The sequence below is a fragment of the Anguilla anguilla genome, chromosome 12 (assembly GCF_013347855.1).
Source record: "Anguilla anguilla isolate fAngAng1 chromosome 12, fAngAng1.pri, whole genome shotgun sequence".
Lineage (NCBI taxonomy): Eukaryota > Metazoa > Chordata > Actinopteri > Anguilliformes > Anguillidae > Anguilla > Anguilla anguilla.
Genome location: NC_049212.1, coordinates 17,977,671 through 17,999,127, shown reverse-complemented (window position 1 = coordinate 17,999,127; position 21,457 = coordinate 17,977,671). Strand labels below are relative to the sequence as shown.

Below are 21,457 nucleotides of genomic sequence, written 5' to 3'. Positions count from 1 at the left end.
TGTAGAATACGATTGCTCTATTTACTGCCGGTTTTAAAGCAGTGGGCGCACAAATACTTGCAGTCCGTTTTCGGAATCAAGCAATCGTTCTTACTAGGAAATAATGTGAATAATTGGCTAATCGAAGATATAAAATAAAACATGAGATTCGATTAAAGCTTCTCAAAATGGATGCCACATTCACGTCATCCAACCTGGGGCAAATGCTAAGGCACGATTTTGTGACCGTCACATGAATTTGGGAGTGTCTTCCCTGTCCCGTCAGAAAAGTCTGTGTGGTCATCCGTTTTCATTGCGATTGTATGAATAAGTGAATATTTGCTATACCAATGTAATTGCTTTTCTTTGCATTCCTGAACAAATGACGTGCTCTGTTGCCGTACTCGATTGTCTGTGACCTTATTCTAGGCGACCATAAGCATGCCAAGTACAAATGAATGGTATTTTAAAATTTCAACCGCATTTACAGCTAAATTGTTCTCATACGTAAATCCTTGTAGTTAATGAATGGTTCCATTTAGAGTTTACTTGTGCTCCCTAAGGTCAGGTAATATTATTAAAACTAAACTGGTCAGTTGTGGAGGAAGTCTGTTTAAATCCTTAAGGAATTTAAGATTAATGGAAATCAAATTGGGATTGAAGGTTTCTGCTGTAGCTCTTTAGAACGGACTTAAGTTGCAGTGGCATATTTAGTTGTTGATTCTCTGAAGTTCTTGTCCATTAATGGTGTTGAAGGTGAAAGTGTCTAGCATTCACACACGTGGTGGCTCAAGGGCAGGAAGTGTCGTTTGAACAAATTGGGGATTTGTTGTAGCTAGTAATCCGATGCATACAACTCAATAAATGGCTTGTGTGGATGATTTTAACTGCTGCATTTGGAGATTGTTTCCATTTTGGAAGACCTGCTGTTTTGTTTTTGTGTCCCCCCCTCCCCCTTCTTCCCCTAACAGTGTCTACCCGGCTCCCAGTTTGCATGCTACCCTTTCTGGCTAATCTTGTGTTTATCCTACAATTTTAGTTCAGTGTTAATGACTTGCCCTCAAACTCTGGGTAGATCACCTCATAATGGGCTGTTGTTGTTTTCTTGTTATTCCTTTAAAATGGCAGTATACAGCAGATCACCAGATATGCTGCACTGAGCCTGAATAAACAAGTGTTGGCTAACTGATTAGCACCAAGAGTAACCTGTTGTCCTCATTTTCAATTCATTTCCCTTGTTGGAAATTCTTCTTTGCCTTTTGCTCATGCAGCAGTCAAGAACATGAAATAAGTCCAAAAGACTTGTTTGCTTTCTCGCTGCTATCACAAGAAGCATACAAGGCTCACACAAACTTCCAGCTGGCCTGTGGAGACTTCCATGCTCAAACTTTCGAAGGGTTCCAGGTTGGTGTGATCCATAGTCTGGGCTCCAGTGTGCTTTGAAGAGCTCCGGAAGACTATGTAAGAGCACCATATGTTATTAATGCCCTAAAGCTCTGGTCGCCCTGACAGTGCAGGTCTCTCATGGGTTAAAGAATGGCAGCTCCATTTATGTAGTCTGTCACTTGCGCCAAAATCCCTGGCCTTAGGAAATGTAACATGCTGTTCATTGTTCTTAATTGGGCGCTTTTCATGTTTAGAGAGATTTACCCTCTTAGGCCAAATTGTCAGAGATAGCTATGCATGCCATGTAGAATAAACGTCCCATGTTCACATCGTGCTGATGCTGTATTGCACGCAGTTTAATTAAAAGCAGTAACAATTATTTAACCAATCAAATTAATTCAAGGCTGAGGTGAATTGATAGGCTTCTGGGTTGTGGTTGGGAACCACTGGTCTTCAGGACCATTCCAGTGGCTGCTTGCCATGACCGGAGAATGGCTCAGCTGAAATCATGATACCCTTATACTGTTACCCTAGCTGTAGTTGAATGTTGTTCTTTTTTGCTGCAGTCTTTCACAATGCTTTTGTCTAGAAAGCCTTGTTTTTTTTCCCAACAAGTTCTTCCTTTCTTGGAATTTGGTGTCTATTACAGAAAGCAGTGAGCTCTTGTTCATATAGTTTCACAATGCTTAATCCTCATTCGTAGGCATGCTTTGGGCTTGCTTCCTCTGGGCTATCCTCAGTTATGACGCAAGAGCCCATCTTTCCTTTTTAAAAAGCTTATCTGGACCCGCCCTTCTAATCTAAAACTTCTGGCACGCCTAACATCGAGCGCAGCGTGACGTGACAATTGCGTATACATTCGTAGGAAGTTTTTGGAAACGGGTTTGTTTTAACAGGGCAGTCGTGGGAATCTTGATAGTGCTGAGAATCGCACATCCAGTGTGTTAGGGAGCTGTATTCTCTGCGCAGCACCATTGGCTGTGATAGCAAGTCGACGGTCAAATTTCAAGTGTTCCTCGTGGTATTGACAGCTAGTGAGTCCAGAAATTAGTTCATATTTGACCAGAATGGTCATTACGGGCATTACTCGGTTTTGATTCATTGGCTAGCATTTGTTCAAGCTTATTTTTCAGCAGGATTGTAATATGGCTTCATTACATGTGCTATAATTACGGTCTGTGAGTTCAGTTTATTCCATCTCTGTCCCAACCTCTGTCATATTTTTAGATCTTTGTTGGAACAATCTGTTCTATAACTATTGGAAGGTATATTCTGTTTCTGCTAATTTGTTTTTTTTTTTTTTTGTTTATCATCCTAGAGCAACTTGCTAAAATTAATTTACGGCCTGATTTATTAAGGCCTTTAGCACACGCAAAACCATTAACATGACCTGTGATTGGTCTTTATTTGTTTTGCACCAATAATTGGATCTGTTGTTAGTTGTGTGTCATAAAAGGTTTTGCACATGTTAAAGGTCTTAAATTCAGGCCCTTAATTGTCACAATCTTTAACTTAAATATAAATTGTTGCAATCTCACAGTACAGGGAGCAGAAGAAAGAACCAAACGACATTGCTTTTTCAGAAGCCCTTAGATTTGTGGGACTGCACTGATTGGCTGAACTGCAGTTGGTTTAGGGTTGGACTAATTTGCATATGCTCAGGTTTGCCGCAACTTCAGCCATCTCTGCATGGCCAAGTAATCAGCAGGTCTGAACAACTGAGGCATATTGCGACAAAAATTAAAGGATTGTATCACAAGGCACAATTCAGAAAGATGGGGGCAATTAAATGCCAGATGTTATTGATTAATTATATAATCGAGTGGTTGTTGGTCAGATGATACGAGTGAACTGGTCTGGTGTATGACATCCTGCCCGTTTGTGAGCTGATGGGGTGTTACTGTACTCCGACACATTTCCATCATGCAGAGAGCTTTTTGTACATGGCGTGTTGTCACCAACTCCATTTATTTGGACTGGAGAGTTTGACGTGCTGTATTTTTGAGTCCGCAGTTTGACCAGCGCTCAAGGGTCATGTTGCTTTTGGACAGGTGCGTGTCTGTGGAATACTGGATTCACCTGCCGCACCCACACCGCACAGACGGACAGACAGACATACAGACAGACCAAATGCGCGCACACACACCTGTTTCCCCTCCGTCAAACACAAGCGCGGACAGGTTATGCACCCGTTTCTGACAGCTGAAGAGTGTGTGTGTGTGTGTGTGTGTGTGTGTGTGCGCGCGCGCGCGTGTGCGCGCGCGTGTGTGTGTGTGTGTGTGTGTGTCGCTCCAGTGCCTTGCGCCGGCAGGCGTGGTCTGCGCTCTGATCTCGTGTTTCTGAACCCCCCAGCCCCCCTCCCCCCTCCCCAACCTGTTCCCTCGGTCCCTCCGCACCCTCTCCCCCGCCTGGCGGAGCCTGTCAGAGTCTGCAGTGCAGCACCGTGCGCGCGCGTGTGATCGCACATCCGCCTGGCCTCCACGTGCCTCGGGCTCCGCCGTGCGAGCCAGCCAGCCAGCGAGCGAGCGAGCGAGTGAGAGTGAGAGAGAGAGAGCAGACGGGAGGAGAGGACAGGCGGGCCAGACCACCGCCGTCTGAATCCGCTCTAGGACGCCCCGGCCATGTTTGGGCTGCACGCCCCTGGCAGAAGGGCGGGGGGCTCCCCTGCGGGCGTCCCGGCATGCCGATCACAGAGGCCCCGTCCTGGGAGCAGGCCCGCCCCGAAACGCGTGCCACCCCTCCTGCACTGACCGGCGGTCCCAGCTAGGCTCCGGGGGGGTAAGGCTGCTTCGTTCGCCCGCCGCTCGCCTGTATCTCCGGGCCGGTCGGAGGCTCGCGGACGGGCGGGATCCGAGCTAGCGCGCGACGGCGGGCGGCTCCGTTTCTTCATTCATAAATCGCAGACAGGGTTGGACCGGAGGTGCAGTCTCAGCCTGTGTGCGCTCGTGGGAGAGGACGGGTTCCGCCTTTGTGTCGATCAGCCTTTGTGCGCATGCAGCGACAGCGGCAGCTTTGTGATACGAATCTGCACCGAGGTTTAAATGAAATGCTGCTTCGATGGCGTAGAAAATGGCGAGCGTCCATTAATTGCGTCTTATCTCATGCGGTGGCTAAGGAACCGCCTGTGTGCACGCATGTACATGTCTGTTCTGAGGGTTTTGGCACTCTTAATGTTAATGTCTGTCTTGCAGTTATGGTAGGTGTGTGTGTGTGTGTGTGCATGCGCGCGCGCGCCTGAATGCATGCATGTGTGTGTTTTCGTCCCTGTGCGTGGTTGTAAGAGAATTGAATGACTTTGCACATGTCCATTGAAAGACAGTTAAATGAAAGAAGGGGCAGAGCAGTCTGACGGTCTGTCGTTCCGTGTAGACCCTCAGGCACAGTTGGGGTGAATTTCTGGCTCGCCCGCAGTGGCTTGTCGGGCACTGCACGCCCAGACGTGAGCGTGTGAATGTTTTTCCTGTCCTGTGTGTGTGTGTGTGTGTGTGTGTTCTGGGGTATAAACACTGGCCTGTGAGAGCTGATCTGACTTGGCTGTAGGACCTGAAGGGTAACGCATACAAGCAGGCCTGCTCCCCCCGTTTTAATGTACACCCACCTGCCCCTCCCCCATCTCTCTCCCTTGCCGTCCCTCTCAGCCTATTGGTCTTCCATAGCTGAGTGGACAGTGCGTGAGCCTGCCTAGGACGGCCCCCCGGCCCCCCCGCATTGCCCACTCAGCACAAACGCACAGTCACCCTACCTCTGCTCACCCCCCTCAGCCTGTCCTTCAGTTACCCGCCTCTTAAAGGGGCCACGGCTCCCCTCCCCCCCTCTGGCGTTCATTCACAGTGTGAGAGAGGGGAAATGCCATTGAAGTTTGACACGGTTCCGACTCTTCAAGCAGAGTGAGGGAGGGCTGAGGTTCAATACAAGTTCATTATTTGTCTCTGGCATTATTATTCGTACTGTACAAATCCCTCCTATTTGAGCCATGTTTGTTTACTCTTCCCAATGAATGGCATGTCCCTTCATTGCAGTGTCTTTCTATTGGAAGCTTGATTGCTCTCCTCCCTTGAACCCCCTGGGCTAATTTTTTTGGCTAACTTTGTTTGGTTCACCCTACTGGAGCTGGGAAGTAGGTAATGTATTTAAATGTAGTCAAACACTATGCTCAATACTACTGGCCTAACATCACACTTGGGTCATGTGACCACCGTGCATCCTGTCTTCAGGCCTAACACTATTGTACACTTGTACGCTACCTAGAATTCTCATTTGAGATGTAATAAATGCAAGTCACTGGGAGCCACAGCAGTGTGCTGCCTATTCCTCAGCACTTTGCAATTGAGTGAGTGGCCGTGGGGCTGCAGTATATACCAGCTTGCCAAATACCTGCTTCCAGCTTCTCTTTGCGTGCCTGTGATCTGGCCCATCATTAATTCCGCTTGGTTGCTGTGCCGATCTGCTGATGCCGTGCTGCTGATGTCTGTTTTCTGTCTTTTTTATTATTTGTGACCCCTCCTCTCTGCCCCCCTCAGGGCGATCAGGGCAGTGACTTCCACGTTGGCCTGCTGCAGAGAAACACCCTCTCAGCTGAGAGTTGCGGCATTTTGAATTGTAAGTGTCCTCTGCCGCCGCGCTTTTGTCAGATACGCGCCTGGAGGAATTCGATTGACCGCGCCTTCTTTCTCCCTCAGATTTCTACACTGGTCCGTGGCTCTCCATGCAGAACCCCATGAAATGAATAAAGCACCACAGCCTATAGCAGGACCCCCCTCTGCCCCCCACCCCGCCCCCTCCCCTGGACTCTCTCAGGTAAGCTCTTTACGTATGGTGGGAAAGCAATAGACCCAAGGCAAATATGTTTTGGTGGAATGTATGCAATGACTGCACTTTTAAAATGTTCTTCTACCTTTTTTTTTATGTCTTTCAGCCCACTTTTCCTCCTGGTCAGCCCTCTGTTGTCTTTGCCACTCCACCCCCACAAATGAACCCGACACCGCAACCCCGCCAGGTATTTGCACCCACTTCTCGTTTAGATCGAGTCGGGCCAACCGCAGGCTTAGCCGTGGTTGCTCAACTCTGCTGCCCTTCAGTAGTGGGAGCTGCAGTACACAAGTTCACATGTGGAGGCGGAGCCTCTTGCACTCTCCCTCTAACTCCAGTGTCTCACACCGTCACCTGTTCTGGTGCCTTTCAAAGTTTCTGTCCATTTCCATAACGACACACCCTTTTGAACGTACCTCATCAGAAGTGTGATAAGAATTATACGGTTGACCATTAGACCCTCGTTACATTAAAATACCCGATGGCGTCACTAGTAACCGTGCTACCCCGAGGTAACTTTGGGGTAACACCCACTGACACTTGAATGCAATGCATTCGCTACTGTGTTGCTGCTCATCCGGCTGACTGCAATGTTCAGATTTACTTATCTTGTTTGTGATTCACCACCCCTTTCCTTGAGGAAAGGGGTTGTGAATCACAAATTAGAATGTCCTTTTTGCTTTTTAGAAACCATGTAGCTGGTATACTCATAAATAATTTGAAAATTTATGAACATTGTGTAGAACAATACGATTTTTGATAGGCTGGATTTATTTGTTTGCGTTGGTCAGCCTGCCAAAGTTTTTTTTATTTTTTTTTATCTTTTATTTTCGCCATTTCAAAACCAGTCTCAATGCATATTGAGTAAATGCATATGAAGGGTGTTCACACTATCTTAGCAAATGTAGCTACGTTGGCTAGCTACCATTAAGTCTCAGGGTTTCTAGTTTCCCAACCTGCAGTGCATAAAAACAAAACTGCTGACTCATTTTGCTAGCTGAGCGGCTAGCAAGAGGACTGATGGTAATGTTAGCTAGCTAGTCAACAATAGCTAATACCGTTAATACTGTCTGCTTGTCTTTAGATTAATCAACAAATATGTTTGACTACATCTCTTGCCACTGCTGGAACTTTTTAAATATAGCTAGTTGGGTTACTTGTCTATTTTCCACTAATCGAATGATTCTGCTCCACACATTGACTTTTATACAGAATCAGTCAGGAAATGCCGTTACTTATGACACCAATAACTGGAAACTATGGGCTAGCAACTACACAGGGGTCGAGTTACTGCTTTCATGTCCTCGTAGTAGATTCCTTCCCTTGAAATTGTCAGTTTTAATGTTACAACTGATGTCCTTAGTCACATAGCTAGCCGTTTCTGCTAGCTGTCATATTGTCTTTGCTAGCTGTTAGCTAAATATATATGGGCTGACTAACACATTCTTTTTAGTTGGGTCTTTGTGGCAAACTCAGGTCTGGTGAACTAGATAACCGACTAATTTGATATTGCTAGCACTAACAATGAACTTCTATTTCCTTTCAAAATTTGTTTTGTGTATTCAATTTTTTATATTGATCTTGCTTTGCTCAGCAATTAGCGAGCTAATTCCAATGCCGCTCTGAGAGGTGCGAGTCGTAAGCAATCTGCCCAGTGATGGGAACATGTTCGTTTGCAGAACTGTAGACGCGTACAGCAGTTTTCTAAACTCTGTGCTCCCTCTTAATTTCCTGTTTTTTGAGGCTTTTCTCTTAGTGTAGTTTTTTGTGGTTAGTACTGTGTTTGAATTGCCATATCAGTTATATCAGCCAAGAGTACTTTTGCATGTGACTGTCTGTACATACATATAACATTAGTTCAGGGGCTACAGGCTTGTTTTAAGCTGAGTTATGAAAGTAGAAGATGGAGTCCGACCTAGACCGTGCTTTGCACAAGGTCAATAACCCTTTTTACCAAATTCATAAGGTTCAGTAAAAATAATTTTTATTTATACATCTTTTATTAGTTTAATTTAAGTAAACCCTTATTGGGAACATGGGTTTTATTTAGCACATTACTTTCAGAAACACTACTAAACAAGCTACATGTTTTGAAGTTGTTGAATAATTGGTATTGATGCAGTGACCACTGAGTAGTTTGTAATTATGGTGGTGCAGTTATGGCCAATTGTGCTTGAGTTTGAATTGATATTGGTTGATTTGAAGTGCCGCAGTGGTAATCAACCACAGCCACAATCGGAAGCATCCACAAAAACACCACTACTCTACAAACAACCCATTTAAGACACATGCTGCTCCAGTGCAGACAGTCATTGGATGTGCTGCAGTTTTCCACTGTTCTTAGTCAGGAGAAACTTCTCGTAATAAAGAAATCTGCTGACTGAAACACAGCCATCATTCTTGCCAGCTAACAAGCTTGATGTCATTTCCTGTCAAGTCTGGCTGGTCTTTAGAGACCGGAGGGAAGTATGTACTTTTTTGTACTGTAATGTTCTTCAGAATATGTCTACTTTCTTAAAGTAGAACTTAAGTTCAGTGGCCCAGACTACTGCACCCAAAATAAACCCTTAATCATACATTTCTCCTTTTGTCATTGAAACATCAAAAATACATAGCCTGATTTGCATGTTAATTTGTGGAATGACCTGAAATGCACTCAGCACATTCTCAGTGCCATTGGGCGAACACTGCGGCCCTCTTCTGTTTTGTTGGGAGGTGCTGCGGTATTTTGTGAAGGTAGTAGGAGCCCACACATCTGAGGGCTTCTAGGGAATTTCCTTTTTTTTATAACTCAACTGGCATATGCATTTAGGTATATTCAGTTGATCGTCACTCTTTTGGTAGTGGTAGAGAGATGTATTAAAATGGGAGATTACGTTGTTCTCTTTGCGTAGCTGCCGAAGTGGCACAGCGGAAAGGGAGGCAGGGATAGGAAGAGTGTCTGATCTCCAGGGTTCAGCTGAGCCTCCCCTTTTACCGTGCAGTCTGCCTGCACTTTTAGCACGTCACTTCAGACTGAGTGCTGCACAGCATGGAAGGGTTCCTCCTGTAAAATTGCAGATCTCCATAACATTACCCAATAGTTTCTTGCCTCCATGTTTCCGGAGCTGAAAAGAAGGGTATGTCGCACTTCAGAGAATCTCCTGCTGCAACTCCCTGCGTTACTGCGTGCATGTGTGTGCGCGCTTGTGTGCGTCCGTGCCTACGTGCATGCATGCTTTTTTTTCTACTGTGACTGCTCATTTCCATGTGTGGCTTTCATCTCTGACCTTTGACTCTATCTTGCTCCTCTTCTAGTTTGCTGCAGGGCCTCGTGCTTTACACCAACAGGTACTAACACCCCTGTGAAGATGGCGGAATGGGGAGTGGTGGAGGCGGAGCTCAAAGACCCAGGCCCAAACCAGAAAGGGAGTGTAGCGTAGTAACTAACTCCTAAAATTGGCTTAGGCTCTTAAATTGGCTTAAGCCTTAGGGGAGGAGTTATCTTTGTTGCTTGACCAATGGCTTTGTAGGTTGCTATGTAGGCCACAAGGGTTGAATTAAGCAGCCCAATGTATGTCTCCTGTGCTGTGGTAAATGGGTTGCTGACTGGAAATCAGAACTTGCCCAGACCTGGAGGACTGGAGGTTCTTTATCCCTTTCTAAGACCAGGCCCTGGCACCTCTGAGCTCTTCCTCTCCCCGTTCCCATTCATGTGTGGACTTTAAGCATACGTGTTAACCTTTCACTGTGAATACACAACACACGACATGCCAATTCTCACACTGTGTTGCCAAGACTTCTTCACCTGCATTAGCCAGTGTTTTATCCGTGGGGAGTACTAGTATAGGAGTATGCTGCTCGTGCTGTGCACCAGTTATTTGTAAACTGGCAATGATTAATTCTACTCTCCCTAGTGACTGATTCAGCAATATTGCAATTCCCATTCTGCCCTTTCCTTGGTTTCGGAGTCCCAGAACTCTGCCCATCTGATTTGTCTTCTGCGTTAATGTTATCACTGTCTGAAAGTTGAGTAGCCGTACCATTATCAGGGCTTTCTTTGGGGGGGAAAAAAATAAATTTAAAGCCAGTTTATTATTACTTATTTTTATGCACTAAGGATGTGAATATTGCAAAGCCCCCAGGGGTCAGAGGAGAAATGTATGATAAATTGTCCCCTGGAATCAGTAAATTGTTTCCTCAAATTGCTAATCTGTGCCCTCCCATTGCTAATTTATGCCCTCAAATTGGTAATCCATACCCTCAAATGATTTAATCAGTTCCCTGGTTTATAATCCATGCCATCATCAATAATTGGTGTGCTTGAATGACTAATTTGCGGCCTCAAATTAATGTTTAGTTCCCTCATTTATAACTTTGACGTTCTCGAAGAATACCTTCCATTTCCATCTGCTTACGGTGGCAGCGCATGGTGCAGTGTTCAGTGCGTGCAGAGCTTGTAAGAAATGTGTAATGTTTGCTCGCAAAGTGTTGGTAACATAAGATGTCTGGACGGTGATGAGGGAAATCAAGTAATTTGAGCACAAATCAGTAAATTGAGGGAACTAATGAAGTAATTTGGGGGCATGAATGACTAACTGAGGGATCACACTATTAATTAAAGGGACGGATTTATCTAATTTTTCTCCCTTGATGCCCAGGGGGCTCTAGAATATTGAAACACTCAGTTTTCCTGCATGTTCATTGTTAATGCAATGCTCTGAGGTGGTAGCTGTAAACGTTGCTGTGTTTGCATATGGGTAATGGACTTTCCTGCTTTCTCTCTTCCCCTCCTCTCACACTCACCCTGTTGGTCTCTCCTCCCTCTTCCCTCTCTTCCTCTCTTCTCCTAACGCTTCCTGTCTTGTGTGTGTTGTGCTGCTGAAGGGAGGATTCAGGTCACTGCAGGTAACGCTTCATCTTGCTCCTCCTTACAGTTAGACTGGTGTCCCGCACTTTTTACCGTTTAGTTTAAACTGTAGTACGAGTGGAAATCAAAATATCGGAATTCAAAACGTCTGGATGGCTTATCAGTCTGGTTTTATATGATGCAGATTATACTCCATAAATCGCAATTCCACTGAACTACCTGCGCTGTGGGCTAGCTATACCCAAGATGAGGCCAAGGTATTTCCACCAGACTGTGTTTGTGAGGTCAAATGTGCCGGAGGTAAAATGGGCATATCTAAAGCATAGTGCTCTGGCCTGGTCATGTTGGCCAGCCCCAGATGCAGCGGAAGCTTTTATTCCAGGTGAGTCAGTTTTCCCTGTGAAATGCACAAACCAAAAAGCATGTGGCCGTTCTGACCACAGCATCTGTGGCTTCCCGACTGATCAGTGTATCTGATTCAATTCCAGCATCCAGCCCTCCCCCCAGCTCCCGAGTACATCTCGGTGCAACAGCAGTTAGGTGGAATTGGCGATGCATGTTAAATCGAAAGGCACTAAATTATGTATTCAAAATTATTAGTCAGTGCGCTGTTTTATCAGACGTCAGATATGAGCATTGATAAGGGTGTATGAATTTTTTCCCCCCCCTCCAAACTTGTTCTTCCTATAAAATGTTGTTGGTGGCATAGTGTCAATTTAGAATATGGAGGTGTGGTAAGTGGTCTATAAACACAGGTGCACAAGTGTATCGTTGGCAAGGCCAAGACAGTTACTCTGTGCAAAATAGTGTATGGACAGCGGATCAACAGATTTCCCGTGCAGCGGTCAGGAATGATCAGGTTTCTGGATTGTCAAATTGGGACAGTGTGAAATATGGGACCTAGACTCTAGTGCAGTCCTAGATGTATAAAAAGCAGTGGTCAAACACTGGATTCTAGCTTTTTATGCCGAAGCGCAGTGGGAAAAACACTGCGTTTTATAAACGCAGATATTCCGAGGTATTCTTAAAAATTATTTTTATTTTTTTGTTTATATTATTATGATTATTTTATTTTCAAGATTACGATGGGCCTTGACCCAGACCTGAACTACAACAAAATGAGACAATTGTCTTAATTTGATAAGTCAAAAACGAGATGTCATGCTCTAGCTAGCTAAGAGTAAATTAAAACTGAAATTGTTAGAAAATAAAAAAAATAAAAAATTGTGACAATGGATAGGTGTGACATTGTGACAATTGTGGGGTCAGACTATGCTCTGCACAGGAACTTTTTTTGCATGTTATTTTTTTCAACATCGCACTTATACATGAATAAAAATGCCGATAAACATTCTATAGTTTAGTTTTTTTTTTAGCGAGTTTGTTAGCAGGTTCTTTTTTTATTTTTGATATCTGAACTACTTACTGATGTTACTCATTTCCAACGGTAGTTTCCTGGGTTTTATTTGCAGACTACTGATCGTCATTTGACATGTTTATGTGCTTACAAATATCAGTAAGGAAGGGGTTGGCTTGAAACTCTTTGTTACGCACACACAACCTGTAAAGGGAAGTGTTATCTTTGCTATGATTTGACTAGCTTTGGTTGAAGCACTCATTTTGACTTTCAGTATCAGAAGAATCCGTGTACACATGCTGGTTTCCGACAGCGAGATCTTTTTTCATGATGCTTATTTTATCTTATCACTGTCACTTTGCCCTCCAGATTGCTGTCTGCCTGTGCACAGATTGTTCCTAAATTGTTCTTAACCTTGCCAAATTGTTATAATGCAGTGCACATGAGTAAAGGTTCTCAAGATCTCTATAATCCCAGGCATGTTCACATAATTGGCTATGGAATTAAGTGAACTATTTTGCATTGGATGATAATCCTTAGAGTACATTTGCCTAATCCAACATTTTTATTCTTAAATATAAAATTAAAGATTTGGCTAACTTGAATTTTAATATGATTGGCAGTATTTAAACTATTAATTGGAGTGTTTTTTATGGAATTCTGATGCGTTCACATTTAAATTCATATGGGGTTCCCATTTCTGCTTGTTGACAGCATTTAAACTGTAAACTGCCCTCTAATGTAAATTGTGCTGTCCACCAATACAGTGTTCAGCTAAAATCTAAGTTACCAGTATTGTAGATGGCCATCTCTTGTCCTGGAAAGATCAGCCTGATTGGTAGTTCTTGGTCAGTGGGGTAGCCACATCTGTTTTGTATTGTAGGGATGGATGTAGAGCTGAGTCATAGGTCTGTGTCTGATGCTGGATCTGGCAAATAAATCTAGACAGCCCCAGCTTGGGGTGGGGAGACAGGGGGGCTCATTTTCCACCTTCCAACAGTGGCTGGATCGTAGTTTTCATTATGTCCTCTAATTCAGTGACAAGGAGCTGTAGTAGGACATGGCTACATCTATGGTACTCAGTAGGTACATTTATTTTATAGGTGCTTTCATTCCCCACTGAGTTCATTAAAAAAATAAATTAAAAAATAGGCTGACATTTCATGAAGGTTTGGCACATGTACATTTGCTGTGCATATCTCGCTGCCCTCCTGTTCAGAGTGCCTGAAAATTCTTCCAGCCCCGTTCAAAACATTTCTGTTGTGATGGTGATTACTAAACTACCGTCCTGGCTGCCATGATTCTGCGTCAGAGATTAGAAGAGTGCCATTTTGCGCACAGCAGGGATTCTCTACCATTTCACTTCTCAACCAACTTAAATATAAGGCACATTATTTGAAGCCCATTTTGTGGTTGGCATTTACTTTGTGTTGATGCTTGAAATCTGAATTGTTCCCTCAGTTAAGAACATTGAGCAGCTCTGGCCTGCCTTTTTGCCTGACAGATAGGTCTACGTTGTCATTAATGCAGCTTTATAACTGTTATGGAGCACAATAACTGCCACACATTTGCACAGTGTGAACGCTATGTAGGATGTAGTCAGACCTTCAGAGTCCCAGCCTGGATCTGGTAGTGATTTATGGCACTGGGGGATTCCAGCAGTTCATGCTGCCTGCTTTCACCTATGGAAAATATTGCTTGCAGATGCTTGTTATGCATGCAGTGTCATTACTGCACAGGGGTTTGCCTGGCTCAGAATGCCTGCGTGACAGGGACTGCCGTCAGTCCAGCTTTCGTGCCACTGTCACCTCCATGCGTTGTCTCCCTATATTGACTTCAAGAGACCATCGCAGTGCATTGATGTACACTATGAATTATTTCTCCATTTATTTAATCTGCGCATATAGGCAAAAACCATGCATGTTAATGATAATGCAGTAGAATCCACTTAATTGCATAACGGATTATTGCATCATTTGGGTATTTGCATAGAATTGCCAAATCTCAAACCATTTCCCATTTATTCCATTGTAAAGAGATCTTTTTTACTTTAAAAAAAAAAAGTTTACTTTCATGGAATTACGTCCAATTACTTTGGATAACAGTCTATAAAGGTCCATAAGTCAACCGATGCCTCATTCATAAACCGACAATTTTCCTATATGGACTACTCATTTTTGCTGTGTTACGGTAGCGGTGCTGGTGTATGGTGATGGCTATAGGGGTTTCTCTTGGACACGCCCGTGACCATGTCTCCCCTCCCCTGCCCCGCCCCCGATCCCTTGTGTAGCCGTACTACCAGAACAGGCCCAATCTGCCCGCCAACGCCCCGCGAGTCCCGCCCAGCAACACGCCGCGGCCCGTGGCGCCAACGCACGTCTACCAGTCTGGGTCCCAGATGATGATGATCCCTCAGCAGCAGCTGACGTTCGGGAGCTCCCAGGCGCCCGCCTACTTCATCCCCCCTGGACAGGTAGCTCCGCCCCTCTCGCGTACCCTTCACGATACGCCTTGTGTGAATTATAGGTTCATCTGCTGTCTAGGTTTCCTAAAGTTAGAGATCTCTGATAAGTGTACTTGGTATTAAAGTTTTGAAGAGACACACATGTACTGTGGTCTTGATTTGCTGCTATCTTTGGGGGAAATTTATGGCACTCAGATATGGGTTACTGTTAATCCTAAAATATATTTTTACTATCCATGACTCACACACACCCCCCCCCAACAAATTGCCCCCTGCTAGTTGCCTGGGCACTGCCAGTTTGGCTCAGTCTGAGCAGGCAGCCACGCCCGCCTGAGTTTAGCTACATTTATTTACTGGCCGTGAAACATGGGAGTCGTCGCTGTTCAGACTGATGTGCAGCAGTGAACGAGCTGCACGTACTCACTTCTCACCCTTCCGCTCAGATACTGTGGTAGCAATTCTGGTGAGAACATGGTGTCTCTTATAATGAATGGGTGGGATACAGGTTTTGAGGTATGGGTGAGAGTGGAAAAACTTGAGGAACAAGCTATCCCAACTCCACCCTCGGTCGGCGAGCTGATATCATCTGATTCGCGCTGACGCGCACGCTCTCACACGCACGGCCACACCTGTGCGCGCGCACACACACACACGCACGCACGACCATGCCTGCGCGCGCACACACACACACGCACACACACGCGCGCGCACAGGGCCGGTCCTCTGGCCCACAGCGTTTCTGCTGAGTCTGGCCTCGGCTCAATGGTCCCGCGCTGGGACAAAGGCCGGCGCGGACCGGCTGACCGCTCCAGGGCCTTCCGCATTGTGCGCCGCTCGGAGGCCCCGCCCAGGCAGAGAGGGGGGTAAAGGGAGCTCGAGTTTCTCCAGAGTCGTGCGTCTGTTCACCTGTCCACCGGCCCGGCTCCCCGACACACACCGCATAAACGGCCTTTCCTCTCGGTCGCCTGTAAGTGTTTCCTCACCCGCGCTCCTGAGTGTGGCGCACCGCAGAGGCCCTGAGCTCCTGGGCTGGTGTGTGGTGTGTGTGAGGCATTGGTGCAAGGGGATGTGTCAGATTATTGTATATATTTTTTTTTTGAGTTGCTAATGTTGAACTGATCTAAGGACGAGAGCAGTTTTTGGCTTTGTGCAGCTGTGCAGTATTACTACAGCTGTGATGCGTGTCTGCGTGGTTTTATTGTGTGTGTGGGGCTTTAGATCTGTGTGTGTCAGTAGTCATCCCTGGGCTGCATGCTGCGTGGGTGGTTTTACTGGAAGTGTGTGCATGTGACCGGTTCTGCGCTGAGATCTTTTTCTTCCCTTTTTTTTATTGCCCGGTATTACTGGAGTGGTAAGAGTTGGAGCCGTCTCCACCAATATGGCGTTGTTACATCGGCCTTGTGGTTGTATCATATTCAGATTTGGCACAAACCGAAATAAGGCTTAAGAATATTTAGTGGAACATTTGAAATATCTAGTCTTCAGCATTATGGACTCTTCTCACTTTGGCAGTCTTCCTCAGCAGACTGTAGAGCCCTGTCTGTTCTTGGTGGTGTGTGTGTGTTTCACTGCATCTGTTCTGCAGCTGACCCTGTCTGTGCGTCTGTGTCTCTGCAGTACCGGTCCACCTACGTGACCGCGGCGCCCCAGCAGTACCCCGTCCCCACGGGCACCCCTGGATTCTACCCCGGACCCAGCCCTGCAGAATATGGTACATATGGTAAGAGGCTCTGTTTGGGGCCTCACCTGAACACCAGAACCAGAACCACGGGACTCAGAACTGGGCCTGGGCTCAGCGCTCGCACTGCAGACTGTGTGCTGTCAGCTGTCTCGCGTCTCCTGTGAAAGCCGGGAGCTAGTCTTAAAAATGACAACGTTCCCCGCGATGAAAATGCATCCGCAGTGCGAACACGTATTCTTTTTTCAATTTGTTTAGACTGACAATCTAATCTGACTCCAGTCAGAGGTTAATACATTATTAATCAAGCTCACAGATGCAGTTTTATTTCATATGGCCAGTGGGAGCATCAGAAATATCACTGCCAGGGTTTGTGTTTTAGGCACCTGCCTTTATATTAACCCGTCAGGCTGTGCTGAAAGTGCGTGGGGACTGAGGTGGAAAATCTTTAAAGTATGAACTGTCATTTTATTTTCCCATAACTTGCTCAGTCATTGTTAGTCATCTTGATATTTTCAGCTTACCTATCGAAAGGGCTGACCTTGCAAATCAGCTGGTAATCTAAATTTTTTTCTCCCTTTGCTGGATAAATCATTTGCTAGCAAGCAACACGTTTTTATGGCAGGCTAGTCTCACCAAAGGTAGAGCTAACTAGCTCACACTGCTGTGCTCTGATGCTATCTCTATGCAGTGGTGTGTGGTCTAAAGTTCTCCAGTCAGAAATATCTTTGTTACATTCAAGTTCATATTGATAAATGCAGTACTTTCCATCGACATACACATGTGCACACTGATCAGTTTGTACCATATAATCTCTCCAAAAATTCTCCTCTTTATATCTTTTGCATTTCGTCTCCAAACACAAGAGCTGCCGGCCCCCAAATTGACCTGGTCTCGCTACTGTGCTGCATCCAACTGAGTGAAAAATAAATCTTCAGTGCTCCTTTAGGTGCAAACTAATCACAAAATCTCATTCTTTTCACTCTGTTGGTTTTTCTGTATTTGAAAATGCATGTGGATCACATCATGTAGTCCTAAACCCAGCTGCTGAAATTGACCTCTGACCCACAGGTGCAGCAGGGACTGGTCTTTGGAGCAGTCTTTCATTCTGAGTCCTGTGGTTCTGGCTTCAGTCTTCATTTGCCTAAGTTTATATCCAGGCTCTGTTTTGCTATGAAGCATTAAAGTAAGAATGCATGTCTAGTCTGTGACTGCAGTTAGCTCTGCTCCCAAATGCAGATAAAGGGACACACAGGTGCCTGTTCATGATTACTTCACAGCCCCATAGCGGGACGGAGAATTAAAGTGAAAATCCTACGCTTTAAGGACTGTATTTGTCATGTGTTCCTGTTCTTCTGGTAAGATGGTGACACACTCGCATTCACATTGTGTTTCTTGGGCAGTCATTTGGGGGATGCACCATTTTGAGATTTCATGGTGTGATAATTGGATTAATTCTCAGATACATTTGGCTTTTAGAGAACCGTAGTTTTATCCGAGTACTGTTTGACTTTATTGAGTCTGGGTGGAGTTAATGACAATATTGAAAGCATAAAAAATTCCTTGCAGTCAAGCGGGTGGTTCTTATTTTAAATGGAAAAAAACAATTTTTCACAATAAAAACGAGCACATTTTACTGTGATTATTGGTTTATCAACATTACTGATCAATGGGCCAAATAAGACATTCTCAGACCACATGGCTTCCAGTGGCTTTTCCGTGCCTGCACTGTAGCAGAGGCAGCGACTGTAGATTCGCTGTCTGTCATCTCTTAGCTCATTGGCCAAGGTAATGTCACCTTTTTTTTGGTTCTTACCTAGCAACAGCAGTTGGAAAGCCGCATGAAGATTTAATTGCTGTTTTCAAATCTGCGTTTATTGTGAAAACGTCAGTAATGTGAGCGCTGAAAGTGGCTGTCAGCAGGTTTTGGTTCATGCCCCACCCCGGGAGCAGTAATCCAACTACACGCTCCCCTGGGGAGGATTGCAAATGTGTGCTGCTTGTGGTCTGTGTCTTGGGCAATGACCCCAGAGCCTTTGTCTGTTGGTGAGCTGTAGGCATCTGTCTGAGAAATGCATGTTGTAATATCGAAGTTCTCGTTAAATTTTACATTAATTTCCAGGCTCAACACTAACGGAAGTCTTTTCTGAGGAGCACATGTGTTCCTAAGTTGGAATAATTTAGGAGCCCCCCTGCTGCAACCCAATTACCCTAAATTATTTTTTCCTGTTAGCACGTGTCAATTTTCAGGAGCAGATGCTTCTAAAATAGGAGCACTGTAGAGCCGCACATTTTATTTTGGTATAAAAATGAAAGGAAGTGCCATGTGCAGTATTTCTGGGTTGTGCTGCAATGTGTCAGAACTACATGGCTACAGCTCCCCTGGGTATTCCAGTATACAAATATTTTTTATTATAGTGTGTGTCCTACAGGATGTTTACTGTAAGCTGATGAGTTTCACTTGGCGAGCACAAGACAAACGCATCGTTCATTTTGCCTGAGTAAAGAAGCAGATGGGGTGGATTTCCAGTGCGTATTGATCGGAGGTTGGTTGTTTAGAACTAGCATAATCACTGGTGCTATTCGGTAACATGCACTCAGGGGAGTATGGGGATCTCTGAAAGAGTGAGGAGTTGTTGGTTTCTCAATTTTGAGAAGTTGCCAACAATGAGTAATGCATATTTTTTTGAAAATTAAAAAAAAAAAGAATTTAATTATTTAATTGCGCAGTTGTGTGAGCAGACATGGTTATATGCATGCGTGTGCAGGTCACATGGTCTGTAGGCACATTAAAACCAAACTAAAGCAGGTCATGGACCTGTTACAGTGCGAATAGCGAGGGGATTGGAGTCGAGGGGAAGTCTTGATGTGGTCCTGTAAGCTTATGCTTTGTCCCCTCAATCCCTCTCCCTTTCTGCTTCACTTTCTCTCCTCCTTCCTTTCCTCCCTCCCTCATATCCTCTGTATGCATCACTGAATGTGCAGAGCCTTTTTTATCTCTCTGGGTGGTGGTGGTGGTGGGTGGGGGGGGCAGGAATTTCTGCCACTGTCTCCATGGCATTGCTTTCAGCGGGTAGAGCGTCCCTGGTGAGTGGAGCGTTGGGTGCGTTTCTCCGTTTTGTTTGAGTTTCCTTTTTTCACCCCTTTCCTGCCAGTCCTGCTTTTCTTCAGCACTCCTTTCACCTGAAACCCCCCTTTGCTGCGTTCTCTTCTGGGACTGACTGTGGTCTGTGTCCGTCCCTGCGCGACTGTGTGCGGTAAGGACTGGGAAAGACGATTAGTGGTTTATCCAGTTAGTCAGCGTAAATGGAACTCTCTTCAGCGTTTCCAGTCTGATAAAACTGCGTTTTACGGACAGACAGTTGGTTTTGTGTTCCATTTCTGCACTGACTTGCAGCTGAAGGATTCCTTTAATCCCGCTGTTTTGGTGTTCCCTGTTTTTCGGGCTGAATGTCATCAGCCAGCCGTACGGAACGACCAGAACCCCGGAGGGGGCGGTAGAAAAGGTTACCGAGGGAAGTCGTGCGATTTCTGCGATTCCCAGGAGTGAAAATGGCTGTCAGGGTAAAGAAATGATGTTATTTGCTAAATCGAAGGAGATTCGTGTGCATCCTGGGCTAGCGAGCTGCAGGTCCGTTGTTTGAAAACGTCGGCACATTTTTGGGATGGTTTGTGTCCCTCCCCACGTGCGCGTGATGTAGAATTAGCCTGGTGGGGGAGGGGGCAGGGGGAACAGTGTCTGCGCACACACATTCACAGCGGAGTTTGTTTTTGACTTTCTGGGAAGACGGAGTTCCGAGTGAATTTGCAGTGGAATGTGGGTCCGCCGTGGCTCCCTCCCAATTGGTCAGTGCGTTATAGTTCCGCCCCCTCAGCCGGGCTTCACCTCGTGTCACATTTGAATCCAGCCCTGTGCACCCGAGACGTGCTGCAGCTGTGTTCGGGGCAGTCCCCCCCCTCGGTGTTAGCGCCGCCTCTGGCCCGCCGGTGTCAGGCCCCGCTGAAACTGTACAGGGTGTTATAATGGTGTACGTGGTGCGTGTCCCTGGCTATTCCGGGAATCACAAGGCCAGTCATCGGGTCAGCTGACTGACAGACTGCACCCCTTCCCCGACCATGTGACGATGAGGCAAGTCTCTCCCCTCCCCCCGCACCACCGCGAGACCAGGCCGCCACAGTAACTGTCTGGCCTTGCAATCAGGCCAAACGGGGCTGAGCTGGGGGGGTTTCTGTTCAGTGGAGTAACCATCTTGAGCTCCACTTTCAGTCGTCCTCGGTTGAAACATTTCTGAGTGTTGCCATGGCGCTGAGGGATTAGGAACAGTGGGAGGTTGTTCCTTTCATCATTTCTACTTCAGCCGCAGCCTTTTCCTTCAAGGGAGTTTTTGAATGTAGCTGAGTTTAGCAAAAGCCAGCTGCTGTATTGCGCCAGACCTCTAGATGGCGCTAGCTGTAAAGAGTGAAGCCCGGGTCTGTCCAGTGACGCCCTTCCACACATGCACATAGGGATGGATGGTAACATCCCTCCTGCCACCCCCCCTCACCCCGTTCTGCTAACTGGGGTGAAGGGTAGGGGGTGATTATTTTTAACTTTGGGCTGACTGATTTACGAACCCCCCTCCTGCCCCCGCACCTCTGTCACGCGGTCGTGTTGCCCCCCACCCCCGTCGCTCGGGTCAGGTGCGGAATCGCCCGCAGAAGCTTTCAGCCCTTCCCCGCACCCGGCTGCACGCGTCCCGTCCTCCTCGGGTCTCTGGGCCACCCGCGGAGCCGTGGCAGGGCAGAGCGCGCCTTCTCCCCTCCCTCCCTCCCTCCCTCTGGGAGGAGCTCCGCTCGGGACCGCCACGCCCGCCGCGCGGCTCTCCTCACAGATGGGAAACCGCGGCTCTCTCAGAGAACCTCCCGGTACGTTCCGCTCGCTCGTCCGCCTCGCCG

General features: G+C 46.2%; 1 protein-coding gene across 15 annotated transcripts in view; it reads left to right on the top strand.

The window, feature by feature from the left end:
* Window positions 1–21,457, top strand: part of LOC118209397 (eukaryotic translation initiation factor 4 gamma 1-like) — a 43,495-nt gene that overhangs the window by 3,262 nt on the left and 18,776 nt on the right. For 8 of the 15 annotated variants that reach the window (XM_035384651.1, XM_035384650.1, XM_035384660.1 and 5 more), the window contains 7 exons: window positions 5,886–5,964; window positions 6,045–6,162; window positions 6,281–6,361; window positions 9,472–9,504; window positions 11,041–11,061; window positions 14,671–14,853; window positions 16,462–16,564. In XM_035384651.1, the coding sequence (XP_035240542.1) occupies window positions 6,088–6,162; window positions 6,281–6,361; window positions 9,472–9,504; window positions 11,041–11,061; window positions 14,671–14,853; window positions 16,462–16,564 (496 nt within the window). In that variant the 5' untranslated portion in view covers window positions 5,886–5,964; window positions 6,045–6,087. Of the gene's footprint in view, window positions 1–3,921; window positions 4,144–5,885; window positions 5,965–6,044; window positions 6,163–6,280; window positions 6,362–9,471; window positions 9,505–11,040; window positions 11,062–14,670; window positions 14,854–16,461; window positions 16,565–21,378; window positions 21,428–21,457 lie in introns of those variants that run through there. The other 7 variants (XM_035384658.1, XM_035384661.1, XM_035384657.1 and 4 more) reach the window with 5 other exon arrangements.